General features: G+C 34.8%; 1 protein-coding gene across 7 annotated transcripts in view; it reads left to right on the plus strand.

Annotated features, from left to right (window-relative positions):
• ERC2 (ELKS/RAB6-interacting/CAST family member 2) overlaps positions 1–21,786 on the plus strand; it is a 980,330-nt gene that overhangs the window by 472,127 nt on the left and 486,417 nt on the right. For 4 of the 7 annotated variants that reach the window (XM_063645317.1, XM_063645319.1, XM_055273720.2 and 1 more), the window contains 3 exons: positions 616–756; positions 4,800–4,835; positions 15,712–15,905. In XM_063645317.1, coding sequence (XP_063501387.1) covers positions 616–756; positions 4,800–4,835; positions 15,712–15,905 — 371 coding nt within the window. The remainder of the gene's footprint in view (positions 1–615; positions 757–4,799; positions 4,836–15,711; positions 15,906–21,786) is intronic. The other 3 variants (XM_063645323.1, XM_055273741.2, XM_055273751.2) reach the window with 1 other exon arrangement.

Here is a 21,786-nt window from a genome sequence, read left to right on the forward strand (position 1 = left end):
CCCATGTCTGAGTTGGAAAGATTCATCATATCTGTCAAATCTAGATCGCAAAGGACGCGAACATGAAGTTTACTCTAAATTTTAAAATAATTTTATGTTTGATTTTCCAGAAGATGTTTGTAAAACCATTAATCATTTATCTGTTAAAGAAATGGAATTTGATAAAAATGTAATAGGAGGCTTCTTTTATATTTGACTTGATCTTGGGAGCGGATGCATTAAAGCCAGTATTTTCTTTCATATTTGTCTCAGAGTCTGCATAGTCTGACAGCAATAAATGTAAATGGAAGGTTCAGAGTGTCTGTTTTGCTATGACATGTAAAGACCACTTTGGGACTTACATTATTAGCATGACTTTGAGACTTGATACATGCATTTACTGACCACATCATTTGGTCACATTTGATTCTACAGCAATTAGATCCTACTCGTTCTGTAAGCTGGCCAACTTTAATTTCCTGACCAGAGCTGACTATTGTTACCTTAGTAAGATTATATTTACCCTTTCTGTCTGCTACACACTTTATTGCTATGTATAGAATCAGTGTGTTCAAATTGAAGACATTGCTAGTAGAAATTTCAATGTTTTACTCACTCACATTCTTTCTCTTTCAGTCTAGTTTAATTGACCTCAAAGAACATGCATCTTCATTAGCCTCTGCAGGGCTGAAAAGGGATTCCAAATTAAAATCTCTAGAAATAGCCATCGAACAAAAGAAAGAGGAATGTAGCAAATTGGAAGCACAGTTAAAAAAGGTAAGTGAAGTCTAAGAAAAAAAATCATGCTCATTTAAAAACGAATTTATAAAATGGAACAGGAAGAGACATTTTTAAAAAGAAACAAACCTCTTATCTGTTGCTGTCTGCTGATAAAAGAATTAATTAAATACTCTTAACTTTATTGCTAAGAAGTCTATCAAATCTGTCTGTAAACCTGAAAAATTATCTTAGGTTTCCTGTTTAAGAAAAACTTGAAAAATAGGTGAAAATAGTAGCAGAAGTTAAAAATATTATAAAAACCAGCCATTACTCTCTGGGCAAATCTCAACTATCAACAAAGAAAAATAGAAATGTTTTCAACAAATCACAGAATCCAGAAGCCACATTAGATGTTAATAAACTTTTGCTACTTTCAGATGTAGGTCATTTTTTTGTATCAGAACTTTGCAAAAAGCTTTTCTGACATTGTTAAATTTCTAGAAGTTCACCAAAATTGTCAAGTCCCATCTCTGTAGAATGACTATTTATATTTGAACAAAATGGCCTTACTGTCTAAGAAAGCTTGTTGTAGATAGAAGGCTTTGGAAAAGAGATAGGATATTTACATGGCGGCATTAACATGTTTTCTCTGACCCAGACATTTTTGTGGAGTGCATTTCCAGTCATGCATTGTTACTTTGACTTTTTCCCTGTGTTGTTTGGTATGTCTGCACTCATTGTTCACATAAAACTCATAACATTATGAGTTTAAGCATTTTGTTTCCCTTTGACAACTCATAAACTTATTCAAAAGAGATGATAAGAATCTAAACAATCAAACAAAGCATATAATACAATTTGACTATGTATAATTCATAGCACATACTGGGATGGGGATTTGTTGGCTAAAGTTATGAAAAATATGACATGGATGGTCAAGGATGTGAAGGAATCACATATCTGTGAAGGAATTACTCTAGATATCTTAAAATTTAATATACTATTTTGTATGATGCAATATATAACTGAAATGTTACTATATGGTATTCACTTTACAGAGATTTTTAGGAAATTGTCATGAGAAATTTCACACTAAGAAAGTCTACTTGCTAATACAGAAAAAGATAAATACACATATCAAATCCTTTAATAACAAAACAGCAAGAAAATCTCTATATTGCAAAATATATTTCCCAATCCACTCATCATCTCACTTATTTCAAGCAATATTTAGTTAGGCAGAAATCTTGAACAATAAATAAAAGAATTTAAGTTGCCCATTTGAGGGTGTTTAAATGGAGATTGACTTGGCTATGATGTATTCGGTATATGACATACATTCCTGATCTATATAAATGTGCTCTACAAAATGTTATCTATGATATGCATATTAAGGGATGAACTTATGAAAAATATTTTTTATTTAATAAAAGTTTTGTGATCATAAGGCAGGCTCTAAGCTAGCTTTGTGAAAGAGAGAAATTCATTGGCTCCTTATGACCATTCCCTGCACTATTTTGCCTTAGTCACAGTGTGCTGAGTCGAGAAGAAAGATGGCCTCAAATAGACCTGGGCATGAAAGATGTCCTCCACCTACTCTGATGAGCCATTGTTATGGAGATCAGGGGGCTCCATTTATTATTTCTATAGGTACATGCTTGACACCCTCCTTTTTAGTGTAAATCATCTATGGGAATTCGAAATCCACTAGTAATTAAAAGGAAGAGATTCACATATTGATGCTTATACTTTCCATGTAATGACTTGACTAGTTTAATAAATCAACATTTATGCAGTTCAGTATAGTTTCTTTCAACATAGCTGTGGTTTGCCCCTGAGATCACTCAGAGTGTGTGGTTTCCTTTGACTCGCAGGTAGACACCACACACTGAAATTCACAGACCAAATCCTGTAAACATTGTAGCATTATTCTTGACAGCATTTTAACATTCTACCAAGTCACTAGAATTAAAGTAACAAATATGGTTGTCTTGCTGTAAAGGACCTATTTCATTTATGAAAAGATAATTATTTCTAAGTATATACATAATCTTTGCTTACACTATCTCCTAAATGCATAGTGCAGTGAGTTTAAATAGGGTAATTATAATTTAAATATATTTATGTCTAACCTGCAAATGCTATTTTGTTATTTTTGGCTGTCTAGCATTAACTAAATTCAAAAGTTTAAAATATTTTTTCAGTAGTCTTTAATTTCTGCTAATAAATAGTTCCGTAAAAACCTCAAATACCCATCACCTTAAAAAAATTGAGATCTACATGAAATATTTGAAAATATAAGCCAACAGTATATGAATATACATATAAACACATCATTTACTCATGGAAAAATAAGCAGCTATAAAAGCTTAAGTGTGTCTGGGCCTCTTTTTAAATAAAAGAGTACGTGACTTGTGAATTAAATATAAAAGTTTACTAAATGAAAGCTGAAAACATAATAGTTTTATTATGTCATAAATACACCAAAAATTCCCAATGGAATTTTGCTCAAGGTTTGTGAGCGTCCAGGTATTTTTCCTATAAAATCTACACAACATTGTAGATGTGTGTCGTTGAACAGAAACCTTGTCTGCCAGTGGCAATGAAATCCAAATGGTGATTTAAACTTATTTTTGTCTTGTAAACAATGCTTGACATTGGTAAAGGGAGTTTTTACATAAAAGTTTGTGGAGAACATTCAGACACATGATTACTTTAACCCTTTATTATACTGTGTTAATTTAAGATGCCTTCAATACTTTGTGATGACAAATGGTTGTAGGCAGAAAAGGAACTCCCTTATACATTCCATCCCACTACTTATAAATGTTCATGTATGAGGAAATTTTTACTGATATTAGTGAGGCTGATAAAATGATACTAACCAAATAATGCATAATTGCAAATTATGAGTGTGCTTTGTAATTAAGTGCATTCATCAATCTTAGACACGCAAGAGTTGAGAAGAGGCTGATAATTGACGTATTGATCATTTTGTCTTTCAAAAGAGTATTTGAGCTTCAGAATGGGGGAGTAAATTTACCCTATGTGGTTAGAAATCAATTGAGAAGCAATGGCAATTCAAAATGTGATTTATGCTGTTTAGTAATTTTTCAATTAATATTATACCTGAGGAGGGAGTTTCTTTAAACCATGATAACATTGTCATTTACTTCATTCAAGTTGAAGGAAAAAGTAATAGAGGCTCTTAAAAAGTGTGTCTTAGCTTAAAGCAAAGTAATAGTTTCTACAATGTTTCACCTTCTACACCTTGACATTGAGCCCCAGATAAATAGTGCAGGTATTTAGAAAATATAACCTGAGAGTGCTGTTTAAAATAATATTCAGCACACTGAAATCCACAAAAATTTAAATCTTCAACACAAAATAGACAAGAAAACATTACAGATTCTAAAGCACTTGGAACATAATAGAATATCTTTGAAAATTATATTTTCTATTAATCCGGAGACAACAGTAGAAACTGGTAATAGGCAATGGATAATACTGTATTTTGGTCCTGCTGATTTAAATTTTTTTTTCTTTTCCCATTTAAGTTAATCCAGTAAAGTCTGACTAATACTTTGCTATTGCTAACCTGCTGTTTGCTAATCTGTATTTTTCTGAAGATAGACCGAATAGAAAATTCAGGCTTGTGTTAATATAAAAGAAGAGCTATAAATTCAATGATAAGATTTAATTAATCTTTTATTATTACCATCTTTGAAGTTCAGGTAATAAATTGCAGACTTGGCCAAAAGTACTTCTTCTGATTCATTGCTGGAGGCCAGCACTTCATGTATCATCAAAAGTGGACAGCTTTCTTTATTTCATGGGTTATTTAACTTGAGAAAGGGAAAGTAACACAAACCTTAAATTTCTTATTCCAGCTATTCTTTTTTAGGAGCCAAAGTCAACATTTGTATTTCCCTAGAGCATCTCACTTTCACTGTGGAATGTTTAGAAACTGAAATTTCTTCTTTTTTAACGACCAACTCGTCTGTGCGAATGCACTGGATTTGTTGAGCTAATGCTGTTTTTCTGGATCTTTCCTTCTTTCCCTGTCTGTGCCTCAATGCCTCCCCAACTTTGCAATGTAGCAAGCTGAGCAGTTGTTCAATCAGATGTACAACCCAGTAAGTCATTTCTGAAAGTTCCCGCTGTAACATATCAAAGCATGAGGATCCATTGATCACCAGTCACGGTGTGCCATACTGGGGAGGTTTCAAAAATATATATGAGTTTCTTTCCCTTTCCGTTCTGTCAAAAGAAATGATCTGTGCTGAGGCCACTGCCATTTCTTTTGAATGTGAAATTTAAAAATTAATAACTCAAGAAAATATTGCCAACTCTGATATTACCCCCTTCTTAACTTCAGCCCAAAGACTATAGAAAAACGAAAGTCAGCTGAAGATCTAGGCTTATGGAACTCTTCCTTAAATCCTTCAAACACAAGCATATCTAGGCCGAAAGGGATAACAACATTTGTAAAATAGCAAAGAATTCAATGTCTGTTTTATTCAAGTGACAGAAGTTAAAACAGGTTTAGATTTAAAAATAGGGTTATGCTCTTTGAGATTGGTAAATACCTGACATTACTGTGGATTTTTTTAACAGTTAAAAGCATGCCACTTGGCTGAGGACAAACCATAATATAGTCTCCTAATAACAGATAGTAACAATTCTGATTATAGCTTAATAGAGTACAAAACAACAAGGTAACTAGAAAAAATATTTGTAGAATAAGCCAGGTGCCACCACGAATTTTTTTTATCCTAGTGACATGTGTGCATTTATTAATATATGAAGCAGTTTGTTTTTTTAACTTATTAAAGAAAAAAAGCTTTTTTGTTCAGTGAACTTAAGTGGCTTACTGGGAAAATATTTCATAAAGGTGGCTAGAGTTTATCATTTGGCAGATGTGATCTGTGCTATCATGCATTCTAATCACCTCCTATATGTATAAGTCCCCTTATGGAGAAAATGAATAGCGTGGATAAAGGAAACAATTCCACCCACAACTTTTTATTTGTTAAGCCACTGCTTCAGGATACATACAGCTTGATCTGCAAGATGTTCAGGTGTACTTAGTTAGATTCAGCCTCCACCCTCCATTCTTTACAACACATTTTATTTTTGCAAACAGAATTCCTAAAACCCTGCTGGAGTATCTTTGTTAACCTCTTTTTCAAAATGTGGATTTTAGCAGAGAAGCAAAAAATAATCAGTTCAAGTTTCTTTTCCCTTAACATTTGAATAGAAGTGCTAATAAGCAGGCTCAAGACAGTGGAGATGTGAAGAAAGACAAGACTGGAATATCTTCAAGCTCGAAAACTCACCCTGGGAAAAATGAGTGTTTAAAAAAAGTTGTTTAAAAAATAAGCGAAATAATTCCACTGCAGTTATTTCATACTTACTAGTTAGGAACAGGAAGAAAACCAAAGAATGTCATGTTTTGGGTATGTGCATGACAGATGGGGAGAGCCTTGTTCCTGCAGCAGCAAAAATATACCAGGACCATGCTAGGAGTTCACTCTCCCTGTTAGGATAGGTAGGACCAAAGAAATAACTCTCAGTTAGCTTTTAGACCATTTCTAGAAATATCAGTGACATGGCATCATCAACTTTTACTTCACTTCACCCCAGTGGTGCGTCTCTAATATGCCAGCGTGAACTTTTCAGTCTTTTCAGTGACTAATTCAAAAGTCATTGACTGACTTTTCTCCTCAAGTTAATTAAACTAACCCATTGGTTTGGCATCCCGGGAATATAGCCAAACTCTCATTATTTTAACTCCCCCTGTCTCAGAGTCCAATTCTTTTTTGGACTGATAGGGATGCAGCATGATGGATTTTCTACCCTTAATTGTCTTTGAAAAATGACTATGTTTTTCTTAGTTATAAAAATAATATATGGTCACAGTAGAGAATTTGCAACCATATGGAAGGCTATAGAGGAAAATTAAAAAATAACAGGACATCTCATGGCACAGAGATAATTGCTGGAACATTTGGATTGTTCCCCACCTAGACATCTTTTTGGTGTTGCTGTTCTTTTTCTCTCTTTTTCTTTTCTTCTTTCCTCTCTCCTCTTGCCTTCTCCTTCCCTTTATTCCTTCTTTCCTTCTCTCACTCTTGTGTTACTTTTTCTTTTTCTTATCTAACACTCTACTTCAAAGTGTTTATTTAGGTTTATATTCTATTGTTTTTTACGTTATTAGAATTTTCTCATATAATGAACTATTCCTCCAAAATACTATTTTAATGATTGTATACTATTCTACTCTATTTGCTTATTCCTCTAATGTTGGTAATTTCTTCCCCCAACACCATTTTTTTTTTTTTTTTTTTTTTAACTCAAGACGAGGTCTCGCTCTGTTGCCTAAGACTGGTCTCAAACTCCTGGGCTCAAGGGATCCTCCTGCCTCAGCCTCTGGAGTTGCTGACACTGCAAACATGTGCCACCATGCTTGCCTCCTTCCTGCGCCAGTGATTTGTAAAGATCCCAATAGTTCCTGCTATCTTGAGTTTCCTAGGAATTCCACCAAAGCATGCTTCTTCCAGCACTGATTAAAGATGGCCTTTCTGCCGCACCCTGGCCAACATTGAGAATTGTCATTTTACATAACTGACACATGTTTAGGTGGAATTTGTTTTTCCTTTTTATCTTTTCTTTCTTTAATTACTACTGAAGTTGAGGTTTTTTAGTACATTTATTAGCTTTTTGTATTTTTTCTTATATAAGTAGTTTAAATCAGTTGAACACTTGCTTTTGAGTTTACTGTTTTGTTCATTGGTTTATATGAGTTATTCTGTGTTTTACATAGAATTTTTGCCAGACTTATGACAGTTTTATTTAGCTTAAATTTTTTTTACGTATATAGATAACAATTTTTAGGTTCTTGACCTGTATTTTTCTTTAGGCTTTCCGCACTGCCTTTATTCTGGAAAGTATTCTCTGATTTCACTTACCTATATTTAAAATGTTTTAATGTTGCTTTTGGTATCAAGTTAAGCCCTTTATCTATCTTTAGTTTATTTTTATTCATGTTGAGAGGTGAGGTTCTAATTATATTTTTCTAAATTATCAACTAATTGTCCAGCACCATTTATCAAACAATTCTCTCTTTATCCACTGATCTTGATACTATTTTATTGAATATGAAGTTCTCATTTGGGTGAGTGTCTTAGTTTCTAAGCATCTGTTCAGTTTTATTGATGTCTCTAATTTGTTGGGTCAAAATCTTAATTATTGTATCTTTATTATATTTTTAAATATCTAGTAAAACAAATTAGACCTTAATTATTTCTGCTTTTCATTTTGTCTTGTTTTAAGTTTTTAGCCTTTAATTTTCTATCATTCCAAGTAAATTTTAGGATCACTTTGTCAATTAAAGCACAAAATTGTTGATTTTAATTTTAATTATATTTAATCTATAAAATAATTTTAGAATTATTTATATGTTCCCAATATTATTTCTTTCCATTCATAAACCTGATCCAACTTGTATTTATTCCAGTGGCTTTTTACAGTGAAGTTTTAATATTTTCCTGTTACAGACCCATGATATTTCTTCTTAAAGATAGTCTTAAGCATATCTATATGTATTTAATTTTTAGGTTGCTATTGTAAATGATATACTTATTATTTTATTTTCTAATCAGTTATTGATAGCTAGGAAATTTCTCTTATTCTTGTATGTTTATTTTCCATATGGCCACATAACAAATTTTTGGTGAATTATAGTATAGTTGTTTTTTGTTAAATAGGATAATTTTATAGTCAATTCTATGTCTGACAGTCTACACTACATCAGAGTAAACAAAGATTAAGCTTTTAAGTGCTCCTGCAAGTATTTTTATTTCTAGAGTAGAAAGGAACCTTTTACTTTTTATCTCCTTTTACTTAGTCACTCTATTGCACAAAGTGATATCTAATGACATTTCTTAGGAACCTGAAATTTTGCCTTGATATCATTATTTTTCTTATAACCTTTCTGCAGCTTAACTGTCATTCTACTCCTGGAATTTTGTCTTATTATTATAACACTGTGCAGGTTATCTTCAGTTGGGTTCTTTTTCTTCCCTTGGTTTTTAATTCTAAACAAATAATATGTGTGTTTCATCAGTCTCAAATACCTTGTTTGCTGTAGCCCTTGTGGTCATTGTATGCAGAGATGGTATCGGGAGTCTTTCAAAAAATTTTAATAAATCTTTAGACCTTCTGGGTCCCTCGATTTAGTGCTTCGTATAATACCCTTGTTGCTAAAAGGCAAATGACTGATTTGGAGGCACTGGGTGCAACCTTGTTGTTGGCCAGGGCACATTTGAGACCCCTCTGATGTTCCCCACACTTGGGGTACCTAGTGCCTAGTAGTTATCCATTTGAAATCCTATCTCTTCTCAACACATATTTAGCAGGGCTCCCATTTTACATAAGTGTTTACAAAAAACATAACAGAAGCCAAAAAGCAGGCATTTTTCATTCCAGAGAGATAGAAAAAATCTTGTTAATGTTCAATGAGGTCTTCCTGTTTTGTAGGTCATTACAGGACAGTATAATCCCAGGAACATAATGGGCTGAATTATAAATGCTTTCACAGTCATTGTTTGGATATAGCAGCTTATTTTTATGATTTTTTAAAGCCTATTTCTGAAAAGCATTCGACTCACTCTTAAACCACTTATCTCCCAGCACAGTGGAAAGTTACAACTATTTAAGAGATAATTCCAGGCATGCACATAGCATGTGTAAACACATGCATACACACAAACACATATCCTATAATTGATCCAAGCTTTCAGTGTCTAAAAAACTCAACTAATATTTGCAATAACACTCAACATTTGAAGCCACATGTTTTGTTTGAGGACATCCAGATAATTACCTCAGTTCTTTACATTGCTAATTTTAGGAAATCCCATAATTAAAAAGGATTACATTAATAATTACAGTTTTTGTTTGAGGGATCTTTAAAAGTATTAAGCATACAGTTGTTCTTTTGTATGTGTGTGTGTGTGAGAAAGAGAGAGAGAAAGAGAAAAAGAAAGACGTAAGAATATTTATTTATATTTATTTATACATATCCTATTTGTTTCATCTATGAAAAGAATTTTTTTTGGTATGGTTGTTTTAATACGCAAATTTTTGAATATTCTGAATGCAGTTAGCTTGAACTGTGAGTGAATAATTTCCTTTAGAACTAAGATATATAGGGGCTGGGTGTGGTGGCTTGTGCCTGTAATCCCAGCACTTTGGGAGGTCAGGGCTGGAGGATCCCTTGAGCTCAGGAGTTGGACACCAGGCTGGGCAACATAGCCAACCCCATCTCTACCAAAAAAAAAAAAAAAAAAAAAAAAAACAGAACTAAGATGTATGACATTTCAACATACATCATTATTAATTTCCAAATGTATTATTTAGGCTCAGCTGTGATGCCTGGTATTGATTCATTATATTTTAAATGAAATTTAATTTTCTAAATTAGGAATCTAAAGTTTTGCCTTGATGTTGTTATTTTTTTTTATAACCTTTCTGCCACTTAACTATCATTCTACTCCTGGAGTTTTGTCTTATTATTATAACATTGTGCAGGTTATCTTCAGTTGGGTTCTTTTTCTTCCCTTGGTTCTTAATTCTAAACAATAATATGTGTGTTTCATCAGTCTATAATAGAGTTATATCAGTCTATTATAGAGTTATAATATGTTATATATAACATATATATAATATAAATATTATAACTCAATAATCACCTTAAAATTTTCTTTTAAAATGTAATATTTTGTTTGTAACTTAGAATTATGAGAAGATTGAAATTTCTTTTAGAAGACTGTAGTCAAATATAATTTTTAAAATAGTTTCTATACCCTGTTCTGCTGTTAAGATATGAAAGGAATATTAAAGCGCTGTCAATAGACATTAAACCACCAACATGCCACAATCAAGAATCATATTTCTACACTGCCTAAATTTAGCAAATTATTGCTAAAACCCAGAAACAGCAGGGAAGAAAAGTCATCAAATACATTCATTAACATTCTGCTTTTATTTTATGGTCGTGATTAATTATTTGTTTATTTTGAGGGAAATGATTTTTAATTAAAATTGGTAGGGTTTATTTCAAAGGGAACGTGTTATTTAATGTAATAATTGAATGTTCCCTGCCTTGTTTCACAGCAGGTTTCTGGACCAAAGTTAATACTTTCCTTTCTAGGGATCTGGAATGATGAACTGCCATTTTATTGGAAATAATCAATGACCAGTCTTTATAAGATTAAATGTAAATAAACTTGTATGATTTTGATACTTGACAACCCCATAGTTTGGCTTTAGCCATTTTTGGCTTAACTTTCGTTTACATATAGTATTAATCTGAAGTTTTGCCTTGTTTCCTGAAGTAGTTATAAATTCTTTCACTAAAATAACTACTAGGTTATTATAACTATAAGTTAATATACTGCTCATCCCAAGCCATGCTCAGAGTCCTCTTAATGCCTGATCTAGGCTTTCAAAGTCAGTTCACATCAAAACCCAGAGGCTTGCCCACATCAGTGAGGCTCCAGAGTTTGTTTTGATTATTCCCATTTGTGGGGAAATTTCCTTACATATGGAAATACAAGAAACATAATTAGGAGTCCCTCAAAACTTACTGATGTAGTATGCAATGCAGACATTTCTGAAATGTCCTTTTCCCATTTTTTTGTGTTTCTATAAGATGCTTGAGAGTTGCTCTAAATGTTTTAAGAAATATTTTTGAGCAGAATCAGATACCTCGATTTACCTTTAAACTGACCTGTTTAATCAGTGGAATTAAATCTCTATATTAATGAAAGAATGCTTATTGATATTCCTTTAGTTTTAATGATGGTGGATGTCCTTGAAAGTGACGATGAGCTTGCTATATTCATGGTAAATTAGATCTGAAACCATCAAAAGAAAATTCACACCAATTTGTGTTTTTAAGAGGTAAATTCCTGACTAATGAAAATAGGAGGACAAAGTTGATGTTCCTTAGAAGTATAGAATGGGCAAGCCTTCCCAGACCTTGTTGGGGAGCTAATTGCAAACCAACAGATTCTTAAGGAAAAATATTACTGTGCATTTTCAATTTGTGTCTTGAATGCATTAGAATGCCATGGCAGGAATTTACTGTGATCATGATTTATTCAAATCTGCTTTTTTCGCTGTAGTGTCTAAAGTATGTTAGATACAAGTCTGTTACCTACTTTTGATCTCTATCAGGAGCTGCTAGTCCAGATTAAAGAACTCAAGTTGTTACTTGAAAAGGCGAGAATATTGCCTTAATGCAAATAAAGTGCTTATTTCATTTCATTTTTGGAGGAAGCTCAGGACTCATAATTTTGAAGGAAGCATTGGCTTTAATAAGCTCAATTTCCTCCACTATTTTATTTAGTATAGAATCACTCATGTCTGTAGATCATGGTAGAACACATTCATGCTGGTTACTAGTTAAAAATTTCAGCCCATCCTCTGAAAAGTTGTGACTCAGGCTGAATAGAGCTGGTTATGTACAATATCTTTTGTAAATTCTTTAGAGGCTTTTGCCTCCAATACCTAAGCTTAGTTGGGGACTCACCAGCCTTCCCAGTCATGTGAAACTCTCTTTCATTGAGTCTTTACATGGACCCTAGTAATCATCCAAGAAGCAGCGGTTTCCCTGTCATCTTTATATGACTTTTTCTTAAAGCTTTCTATTGATTTAAAAACATTTAAATGATATTTTAATAGCCCTCCCAACAATTCTGGCACCAAGATTGAAAGTGGCTTGACATAAGTTCTTTTGCCTGGAAATCAGTAGGTATTGATACAGAGACAGAGAGATTTAACTCACAGGTATTCTTGAGGTTGTATATTCATTTTATTTATTTATTTATTTATTTATTTATTTATTTATTTATTTATTGAGATGGAGTATCGCTCTGTCACCAAGCTGGAGTATAGTGGCATGATCTTGGCTCACTGCAACCTCCGTCTCCCAGGTTCAAGCAATTCTCCTGCCTCAGCCTCCTGAATAGCTGGGACTACAAGCACATGCCTCCATGCCCAGCTAATTTTTATATTTTTAGTAGAGATGGGGTTTTACCATATTGGCCAGGATGGTCTCGATCTCTTGATCTTGTAATCCACCCACCTTGGCCTCCCAAAGTGCTGGGTTTACAGGCGTTAGCCACCGCACCCGGCTGAGGTTGTCTATTTATTTTAAAAGTCCCATTAGCGCTTGAAGTGTGATCTATTAATAATAGATACCAGGCCAGCCATAAACTTGGCTCTGGTCTTCATTCTAATAACATGACCTAACTTCAGCATCAAATGATGTCAACAGTGGTACTGTCTAGATTCAGGCACTTTTTTTCCTGGGCTTTCTGTGCCTCTAAACATCCCATGAGTCCTTTCACCATACTTACTTACTTGTTTGAAAAGACTATGAATTCATCTGATTTCACCCACTGTTGAAAAGTGGCGTTGAATAATCATCTTTTCTTCATGGAGCTAAAATAAGGAATATGTGTACATACCTATCACTAGCAGACTATGCTGTCTCTGTAAACCTATCAGGGAGGCTTTTTTTTTCTTTTCTTTTTTTTTTTTTTAGGGAGTATGTAGTATCTTGTCAATGAAAATCAAATAAATCTATTAACTTAGCTGAATAATAAGCTGTATTTCTGGGATGCATATTATGAAATAATAATTATAATAAAACCAAAAGTGAATAATATCTCCCCCCATGTTTGTCATTTTGTAGTTTTCACTGTTTTTAGGCTAATTAATTTTCCTAATCTTATGTAAATATAAGATGCAGGACTGGTTTTAAAATCTTGGTCTTGCAACTAGTAATCCTGTACCCACTTATTAAAAATGGACAATAATAATAACAATAAGAAAAACAACCAAAATAAGCCACAGCAGCTAACTGCTAGCTATTTGTGAACTTTTAAAAATCAGCATCAGGAAAGGAGTTTTAACTCTCGTAAGAAACAGGCAATCAAAATACATGTATTCATTTGTTTTGAGTGCTTCCAGCTGCTCATTACTCAGTTCATTAATTCTTTTTTAAAAATCTTAATAGCATTGTTTGGATAGTTCAAGAAATGTCATGAAAAGGTTTTTAACTGCTGTGAAAGAATGGTAATACAGTATAAAAGTGAAAGAGAGGTTAACACGAAATTTTTCTTCAGCAATTTAAAAGCTGTATATTTTAAATGCTTTTCTGTAACAAAAGTAATGATTCATATTATCACAAATAGAAGCAGGTATGTGGAGTAGTTACTTTCTTTTAAAATAGAATTTCTGCTCTACATTTTTAAAGCGGAGATTAGGAAATTTATTCATTACTTAAGCTTAAAATGAAATTATTAGATAAATATACTCCTAAAGGTATATTAGCTCAGGATTCTCTTTCAGATTATTTTAATTGTACTGAAAAAGTTTAATAATCTATTATAATGAAACACAGAGTGCATAGTAAATAAATGAAAATAAATGTTTTCTGAAAAATGTTGGTAAAAGGGAATAAAGCACTACCTGATCGTGTGTTGAATTGACATATTTTTCTTTTTTTTGTATAACCGAGTTTATTTCTTAAATAAGGAAATCTTAGGTTTAAGAACATGAAAGCAACTTTTTCCCCTTTATCCTCATGCTTAAATAATATGTTACATGCAAAAATATTATTTCTAAAATGATTATTTTGTCATATGAAATTTATTTTATTTATACTAATTTTTGAATTTTTTTTCTATTATATCATTGCAAAGACTGTCAAACCTTCTAACCGTAGTATTAGTATTAATTTTTCTAACCATGCATGATTCATTCAATCCCACAATAGCTGTAGCTTGCTTGCCTTGTTTTTTCCCGGAAATTTTCAAAAAAGTATTTAAAAACGCAATAAATATCTGCTCCATGTAGTAAGACAGCAGAATAACTTAAGTCCTTATAACTTGTTAACATTTGATTATGTCACCCATGGATTTTGGAGATACATACATATATGACTTATCTGAACTTTCTATGTTGAATGTGCACTGTTGTATAAACTACTTGTTTTTTCCCTGCCTGCTCTTTGAAGAAGTCAATTAGGAATAATGGGAAACAAGGGGTAGGCAAAACATTGCAGTGCAGTGTTATTTCTATCTGTCTGGGAATATTTCAGCCAAAAGTTTATTTTGGGAAAAAAAAAAGCTGTAACGCAATCTCTCACACACAAACCCACAAATACTTTGGCTGCAAATTATTCTGCAATGTTGTTGCTGTGTTGTTGCCTGTGTCTTTTCTTGTGTGTGAAGCTGCCACCCACCCATGCATGTGTTTGCAGATTCTCGTCTGTGTACTTGTTCATGAATTAGCTCATCTTCCTCCTGGTTTAGGTTAAATTTATTTAAGAGAATGAGAATTTATGGGTATAACTGTTAGCTGGAAAGCCCTTCCTCACCTCCAAGCCTCCTTTCAAACTGTATTTCCTGCTGAAATTTCTCAGTGGAATGACATGTTCAATTATTAGTTAATCAGTCTCTTATATGTTATCTGGCTTTACATATGCCCTTGATAGTTCTTGGAAAATAATCCAATATTGTGTTGTTTTGGTGTCTTTGTATTGGAAATGGAAGCATTTTGTATGAATCACCTCCTTAACTGTGAGGAGTTGAATTGTCTTAGGTCTGCGTATCAAATGACCGGGAATAAAGACATCACAGTATCTAACCCTACTTTTTGGTGGAAAGAAAAGCTAAAAGTAGCAGCATTTAATGGAACAAAATATCAATAATCAAAGAAACTCCCCTGTGAAACTCTAATATTATTTTAAAATCAACATTGTTCTAAGGTAGCTGAAATGTGTGATTTTTCTATTTTGCTTTTCACTGACAATATACCCATAAATCTTGGTGGTGATTTTCTCTCCAAAGTTAATTTCTGGGCCATTGGTGACAGCATTATCTATCGTTCTAAATTGTTGTCTTAACTGCATTCTTTAAAAATGTAATATTGAAGGCACATAATATTGAAGATGACTCCAGGATGAACCCTGAGTTTGCAGACCGAATAAAACAGCTCGATAAAGAGGCGTCTTACTACCGCGACGAGTGTGGCAAGGCCCAAGCGGAAGTGGACCGGTTGCTGGAGATCCTCAAAGAGGTGGAGAATGAGAAGAATGACAAGGACAAGAAGATCGCAGAACTGGAGAGGTAAATTTTACAGTTATATAAATTGTTGGCAGTGAGAGAACATGGACTGCGTGGTTGCCCATCTCCGGTTGTGGTGGATTTGGACTGTACGTTCATATTACAAGTTAGAAACAAGTCACAAATGAGGAATATGGCCTGTGAAAGATGACGTTTCTGTGGAATACTAAGAATGCAATTGGCTTATCTTCTGAGGGATTATATACTTCTTCAGTGTTGAAGAAAATAGTGGTCAACTTTCTTGAGTGATGTCCATGATCTAGCATGTTTCCAGCGAAGTATGTAAGAAATTGGGGCTCTGACTACCCAAAACCTCAGTTCTTTTCCATCACAGGTAAATATTTGTGGTTTAGTTTTGTCTTGATCAAACAACAGCAACAGCAACAACAACAAAAAAAACCGGAGAATATAGTTGGGAATTCTTCATTCAAGATAGGGGAAGAAGGAAGGAGCTCATATCCTTTGGATGTCTCTTGGCACATCACGACAAATTCATCCTGGAGGTTTATCTCTTAAGAGGACCTTTTAAATACATATACTTGAATAGGTCCTGCATGATAGCAAATTCTGTGTAAAAACAGGGAGTGTTGCATCAGAGTATTTAGATTTTCAGATAAATCATATCGATATTGTATTTATGTATAGTGTGGATGCTAAAAATAAGCTTGCTATCAATGTTTTTTCCTGTATTTCATGTAAGGAAAAAACTTTCTGAAAAATCTTACATAACTCCATAACCTCTGCAGATTTCTTACTGGTTCAGCAATAAGGCAGAATTTGTCTTTCCCAGATTCAGTCCATATGGAAGAGATCACCAAATTTTGAACAAACCTGTGAATGTTAGCCAGCTTTGATCGAGACACTTGTGAGGCCCTAAAGGACTTCAAGACATACACAGAGTAGCTCTCTATCGTCTTGTGGAAAGATCATGGGCTTCAGTGACAGAAAGACCTGAGTTCAAATTTCGCCTCTACTTTTTGCCAGCTGTGCAGGCTGGAGTACAGTGGCATGGTCACAACTCACTGCAGCCTCAAAGTTCTAGGCTCAAGTGATCCTTCTGCCTCAGCCCCCTGAGTAGCTGGGACTACAGGTGCACACCACTACACCTGGCTAATTTTAAAAAATCTTTTGTAGAGGTCAGGTCTCACTGTGTTACCCAGGCTGGTCTCCAGTTCTTGGACTCAGGCAATCATCTGTCCTTAGCCTTTCATGGCCTTGAATCTTGTTAGAAGTGAGTGAATCTCTAACAACCTATTCAAATGATGCTTTGCAAGCAATTGGTCCCCAGGTAAAGTGGAACATGTATATCATTATGAGCAAATGCTAAAACAAATTCTTAAGGCCAGATATGGTGGCTCGTATCTATAATCCCAGCACTTTGGGAGGCCAAGGTGAGAGGATGGCTTGAGCCTAGGAGTTGGAGGCCAGCCTGGTCAACACAGGGAGACCTTGTATCTACAATAATTAGCCGGGTATGGTAATGTGTGCCTGTGGTCACAGCTACTCAGAAGGCTGAGACAGGGGGATCACTTGAGTCCAGGAGTTCAAGGCTGCAGTAAACTATGAGCCACTGCACTCCAGCCTGGGGTCAAGATTCCTCTCTCTAAGAAAAGAAAAAAAAATCTCAACTTTGTCTCTGTATTAAACAAATAGGTTAATTTCCAATAAAGTTTCAACATTTTCAGGTATAATATTTGGTACATTCAAATTCCAAATCAATTAATATTTCTCTTCATAATCTTAGCATTAGTTCGATAATCTGATTTTTATTCATTGTGACCACTTTTAGCAGTAAAGTCAAGGATTTCATTTTTTCTGAGGTAACTATCCCAAATAGAATCCTTCAGGGGCTTTGTTTTAATTGTAAAATGTGGGGGTGTTCTGCTAGTCTGCTGGTTCTTAAAAAGTGGGGAGCGCTGTGATTGTAGATGGATCTATTTTGGAACTACATTTTAGAACCAAAATTTTTCTTAGAAAAACTGACATGAGATCACAGGAAAGTTATGATCATGTCTCTTTCGTTGATTAGGAAACTGAGATCTTGAAAAGTTAAATGACCTTCCTGAGATTGGTCCTATAGTCAGAAAGATGTGAAACTGTACTGTGAGTTTCCTGATTCCTAGTCCACTGCTCTGAGAAGCGGTGAGCTATGTGGAGGATGCCCTAGATAATAATATTAAAAATTATAGTAGTTTTATTTGTAATACTAGGGTATGTATATTGTATGTATATTCTGTGCTCACTGTGTGCCAGGTACTCTGCTAAGCACTTGACTTGCAATACTGTGTACCTTTTAGTCTTACCCACAATACGGAAACTGTCATTATTCTCATTTTATGATGAGAAACTATGATTTATACAGATTAAGTAACTTCCTCCAGGTTGCAGAGCTCATAAGAATTAAGTCAGGATTCGAACTCAGGGCTGACAGATGAGCCATTGAGAACAATCCCTTCCACTAATGGGCCAGAAGAAAGAAGCTAGTACAGCAGCACTAAACAGTCAAGCAGCCAGCATAGAGCCTTCCTGAGCAGGCATTGCTGCTGGGCTGCAAGAGATCTACCTCTTTATTAGCATACAGGAGAGAAAGTGATGTGCTTCACGTTTAGATGGCATTTTTTCTATACTAAACCAGCCCCCCAGAACTGTAATTGAAAATCAGGACAAGCTACTATAAACGTTTACATATAAACATCTTAATGGTCTAATTGGACAAACAGATCTTAGCTGGACACTATTGCCTTTAAATCATCAAGAATATTCAGATTTTTATTTCTTCAGTATGGAATGCATTAAAGCAGCAGTGATTTTACAGGCATTTATCTTTATGTACTTTCTGCACATTTTCTTTATCTCTGCCTTTGCCTCCCCTTAAAGCTGATGCCTCCCAGGCACTGTAATTCATAAAACGCGTGGTGGGACCTGAGTCTGTCCCAGTACTCTGCCTGCCGGTGTCTTGCGTCCGGCAGCAGAGCATTGTCTGGGAAATGTCTGAGCTTCAGCCCCAGCCCAGGCCCCTAAGGAGGTGGGGGTGGAGATTCAGAGGGGAAGTTTCTTGGGAAAAAAAGGGCTCAGCCTTGGCCTGCCTTTCTGAAGCATTATCTGCTGTGCTACATGTGTATTCCGACCAAAACGTGTTCTTCCAGTTGTCAAGCAGCCTTTTTCAAATTGGGCAATATTGTCATTTGCTGGATAAAACTACAAAATTCATACCTCACAATATTGAGAACTAAAGAGTTCTTAGCAATGTGACGTGTATCTCCATTTTGGAGCCATGGAGAAATGTTTGCAATTAAATTTGTAATTTTGAAAACCAAAAATTGAACTTGAAATAAATTTGTGGTCTCTGGCTTGTAATGTGACCTGCCGGAGTGAAAGGACCTCTTTTAAAAGGAGCAAATGTTCTAAAATATTCCAGAACTTCAATTGTATGCAACAAAAGGTACAGGGTTAGGAATAACTCAGACAACCTTGACGCTGGCCCCCTCCTCTCTCAGAAGGCAGTATGTGTTTACTTTCTATTCTGTTAATCTTCCCATTCCAGATAGCACATGGCTGGCATTTACACAATGCATTTACCTCTTAAATTCCATGTGAGTGATGTTTCTCATCAGCCATTAAAGATTTTGCTTTTTAAAGTGCATGTTGCTCTAGTGTGGTCCCACGTGCAGTTATGCCTGTAAACTCTTGCACGGCCCAGTGGGGAGCTTCTGCCTTGGACTGCAGGCAGCTCAGGGGAGTTTGCTACTAGGTGGGTGGTGGGCCTTGAGCAAGTCTCTGAGAGTTGGTCCAAATTCAGCTGAAGTCTTTATTCCATCCCCAATGTCAGATGTCACGTATATTACACAACCTAGTGGCTAATTAAACCTTAGAGGCAGTGAAATATACAGTGCTTTTGTGTCAGTGCGCATCAAGGTCTCTGAATTTTATTTAGAGTTTCAGAATTAATCCTTTGGTGACTTAGGGGAAAGAGAGAGGTTAATAGAATCTGTCAAGTAAGACCTGCTGCCACTATATTTCTCACATCCCGCCCATGGGAAGGAATCAGTTCGGTGATCTTTCATGTAATTATCTTAAATATGTTAGGGATTTTGTTGGTATTTGTCTAGAGGATGGAGAATGCCCAAATTGAGCCCTCAATCACATACCTCCCCAAATCGGAGAGGAGGCTGGATCCCTGGGGGTTCCACTCGTAAGACATAACATCAGAATGGAAAACAGACTTCCACTTAATTATCTGGTTGGAGAAATAATATCACCAGACATTTGGACACTGAGAAATCATTTTAGATGCCTAAAAGAGCCTTATCTAAGTTTGAGGAAGAGAATGTTATTTTTTCTTCTGATTTGCTCAATAATGTACTAACAATTTCCTTGATGCCTTTCAGAGCTCCATTCGAAACGTAAACTTAAGTGTTATTATTATTTTTAAATTATGATAATATGTTTTAGAAGTTTCATGGTACATGGAAAAAACCTGATGCCAGTTTTATTTGTTTTGATATAAATGTTTCTTGCCGAGTAATTTTCACTTACATTTGTTAATGTATTTGAAAGAATTTCTTGAAAACAAGTGGCAGATGGCTATATGCCATTCCTAGCAACTTTTTGGGGAAGGTCATGGACATCACGGACACCTTTGAGAATTTGATGAAAACTAGGAGCCCGTGAAAGAGGCAACTACATCTGAAATGTGTGCTTGCTCTTTCAGTTTAGGATTTCCTAAGGCTTGGCCACGGACCTTGATTTAATTACCTTCGATCCAGAAGGATTTGAAATGGCAGCTGGGGCCAGTGTTGCCAAAGTCCCCACAGTGATCGTGTCCTGACATAACTCTCATTTTCGATCAGTTGCGCATTTATGATCACAAAACACTCTGCAGGGGGATTTCAGATACAAGGGATTATCAAATCAACACTTTCCCTGTGTGGTTAATCTTAAATTTTCTCTTTCAGTTGTATCATTATAGTCAACATTGTTTTCATTTGAAATGTTCTAGCTTAAGCTTTATCCTGAGGATTTATTTTATTTTGTTTTGTTTTTCCCTCCCATGTGAAATACCTAAAACTACTTTTTTATAGTGTGGAATGGTGGGGCCCCATTGAGCAGAAAGCTGGGAAAGTATTTGTTTATCCACTTTGTTTTTGCAAAGGGCATTTTACAGATTAACACAATGAATGTCCACTATGTCCTCCTGTAGTAGCCTGGAAGATGAATATGGTTTTTTGTTTGTTTGTTTGTTTTTATTTTTTTTGCTTGACAATAGAGTTTATTGTTTTAACCAATGAGACGGGCATGCTAGATATTTTTATACAAACAAATTAAAAAGTATTATAACTTGATATTTTCAGTAATGAAGTTGGAACTTCATTTTTCCGACTGAAAAAAATTACTCTCAGCTTGGGAAGTTACTCTGTCCTTGCTGCAGAAGCTGATAGGTGGGTGGCACACCCCCAAAAGCCCTCCTCATGGGGTCTTTGATCATTGCTACATGCAGTGTTCTGTAAGCATCTCAAATGGAAATCTTTGAACCGAACCGAAAGCCAAATTGCTCAGCTCCTTTTGGTTTTCAGGGATGAAGGAAAAATATCTCATAGGATATAACCATCCAACTTACTGGTTCAAATAAAAATCTTTCTGACATGAGCCCTTGCCCAGTTCTGATACCTTAGTAGTTTCCATTTCAGTTTATTAAATAATAAAATTTTATATGCACACAGATAGGAACTTTCTCTATAAATATTCCTCCAGAGAAGGGCTGATGCTGTCATTGTACTGTGGGAGCACACCTCTGGTTCACATCAGTGCTTTTTGTAATTATACGTTATCAGAGCAGATAACCAGTTTCTTCGGTATGATATTTAATACAACAGCTTACAGTGTG

This window comes from Symphalangus syndactylus, chromosome 1 (genome assembly GCF_028878055.3).
Source record: "Symphalangus syndactylus isolate Jambi chromosome 1, NHGRI_mSymSyn1-v2.1_pri, whole genome shotgun sequence".
NCBI lineage: Eukaryota > Metazoa > Chordata > Mammalia > Primates > Hylobatidae > Symphalangus > Symphalangus syndactylus.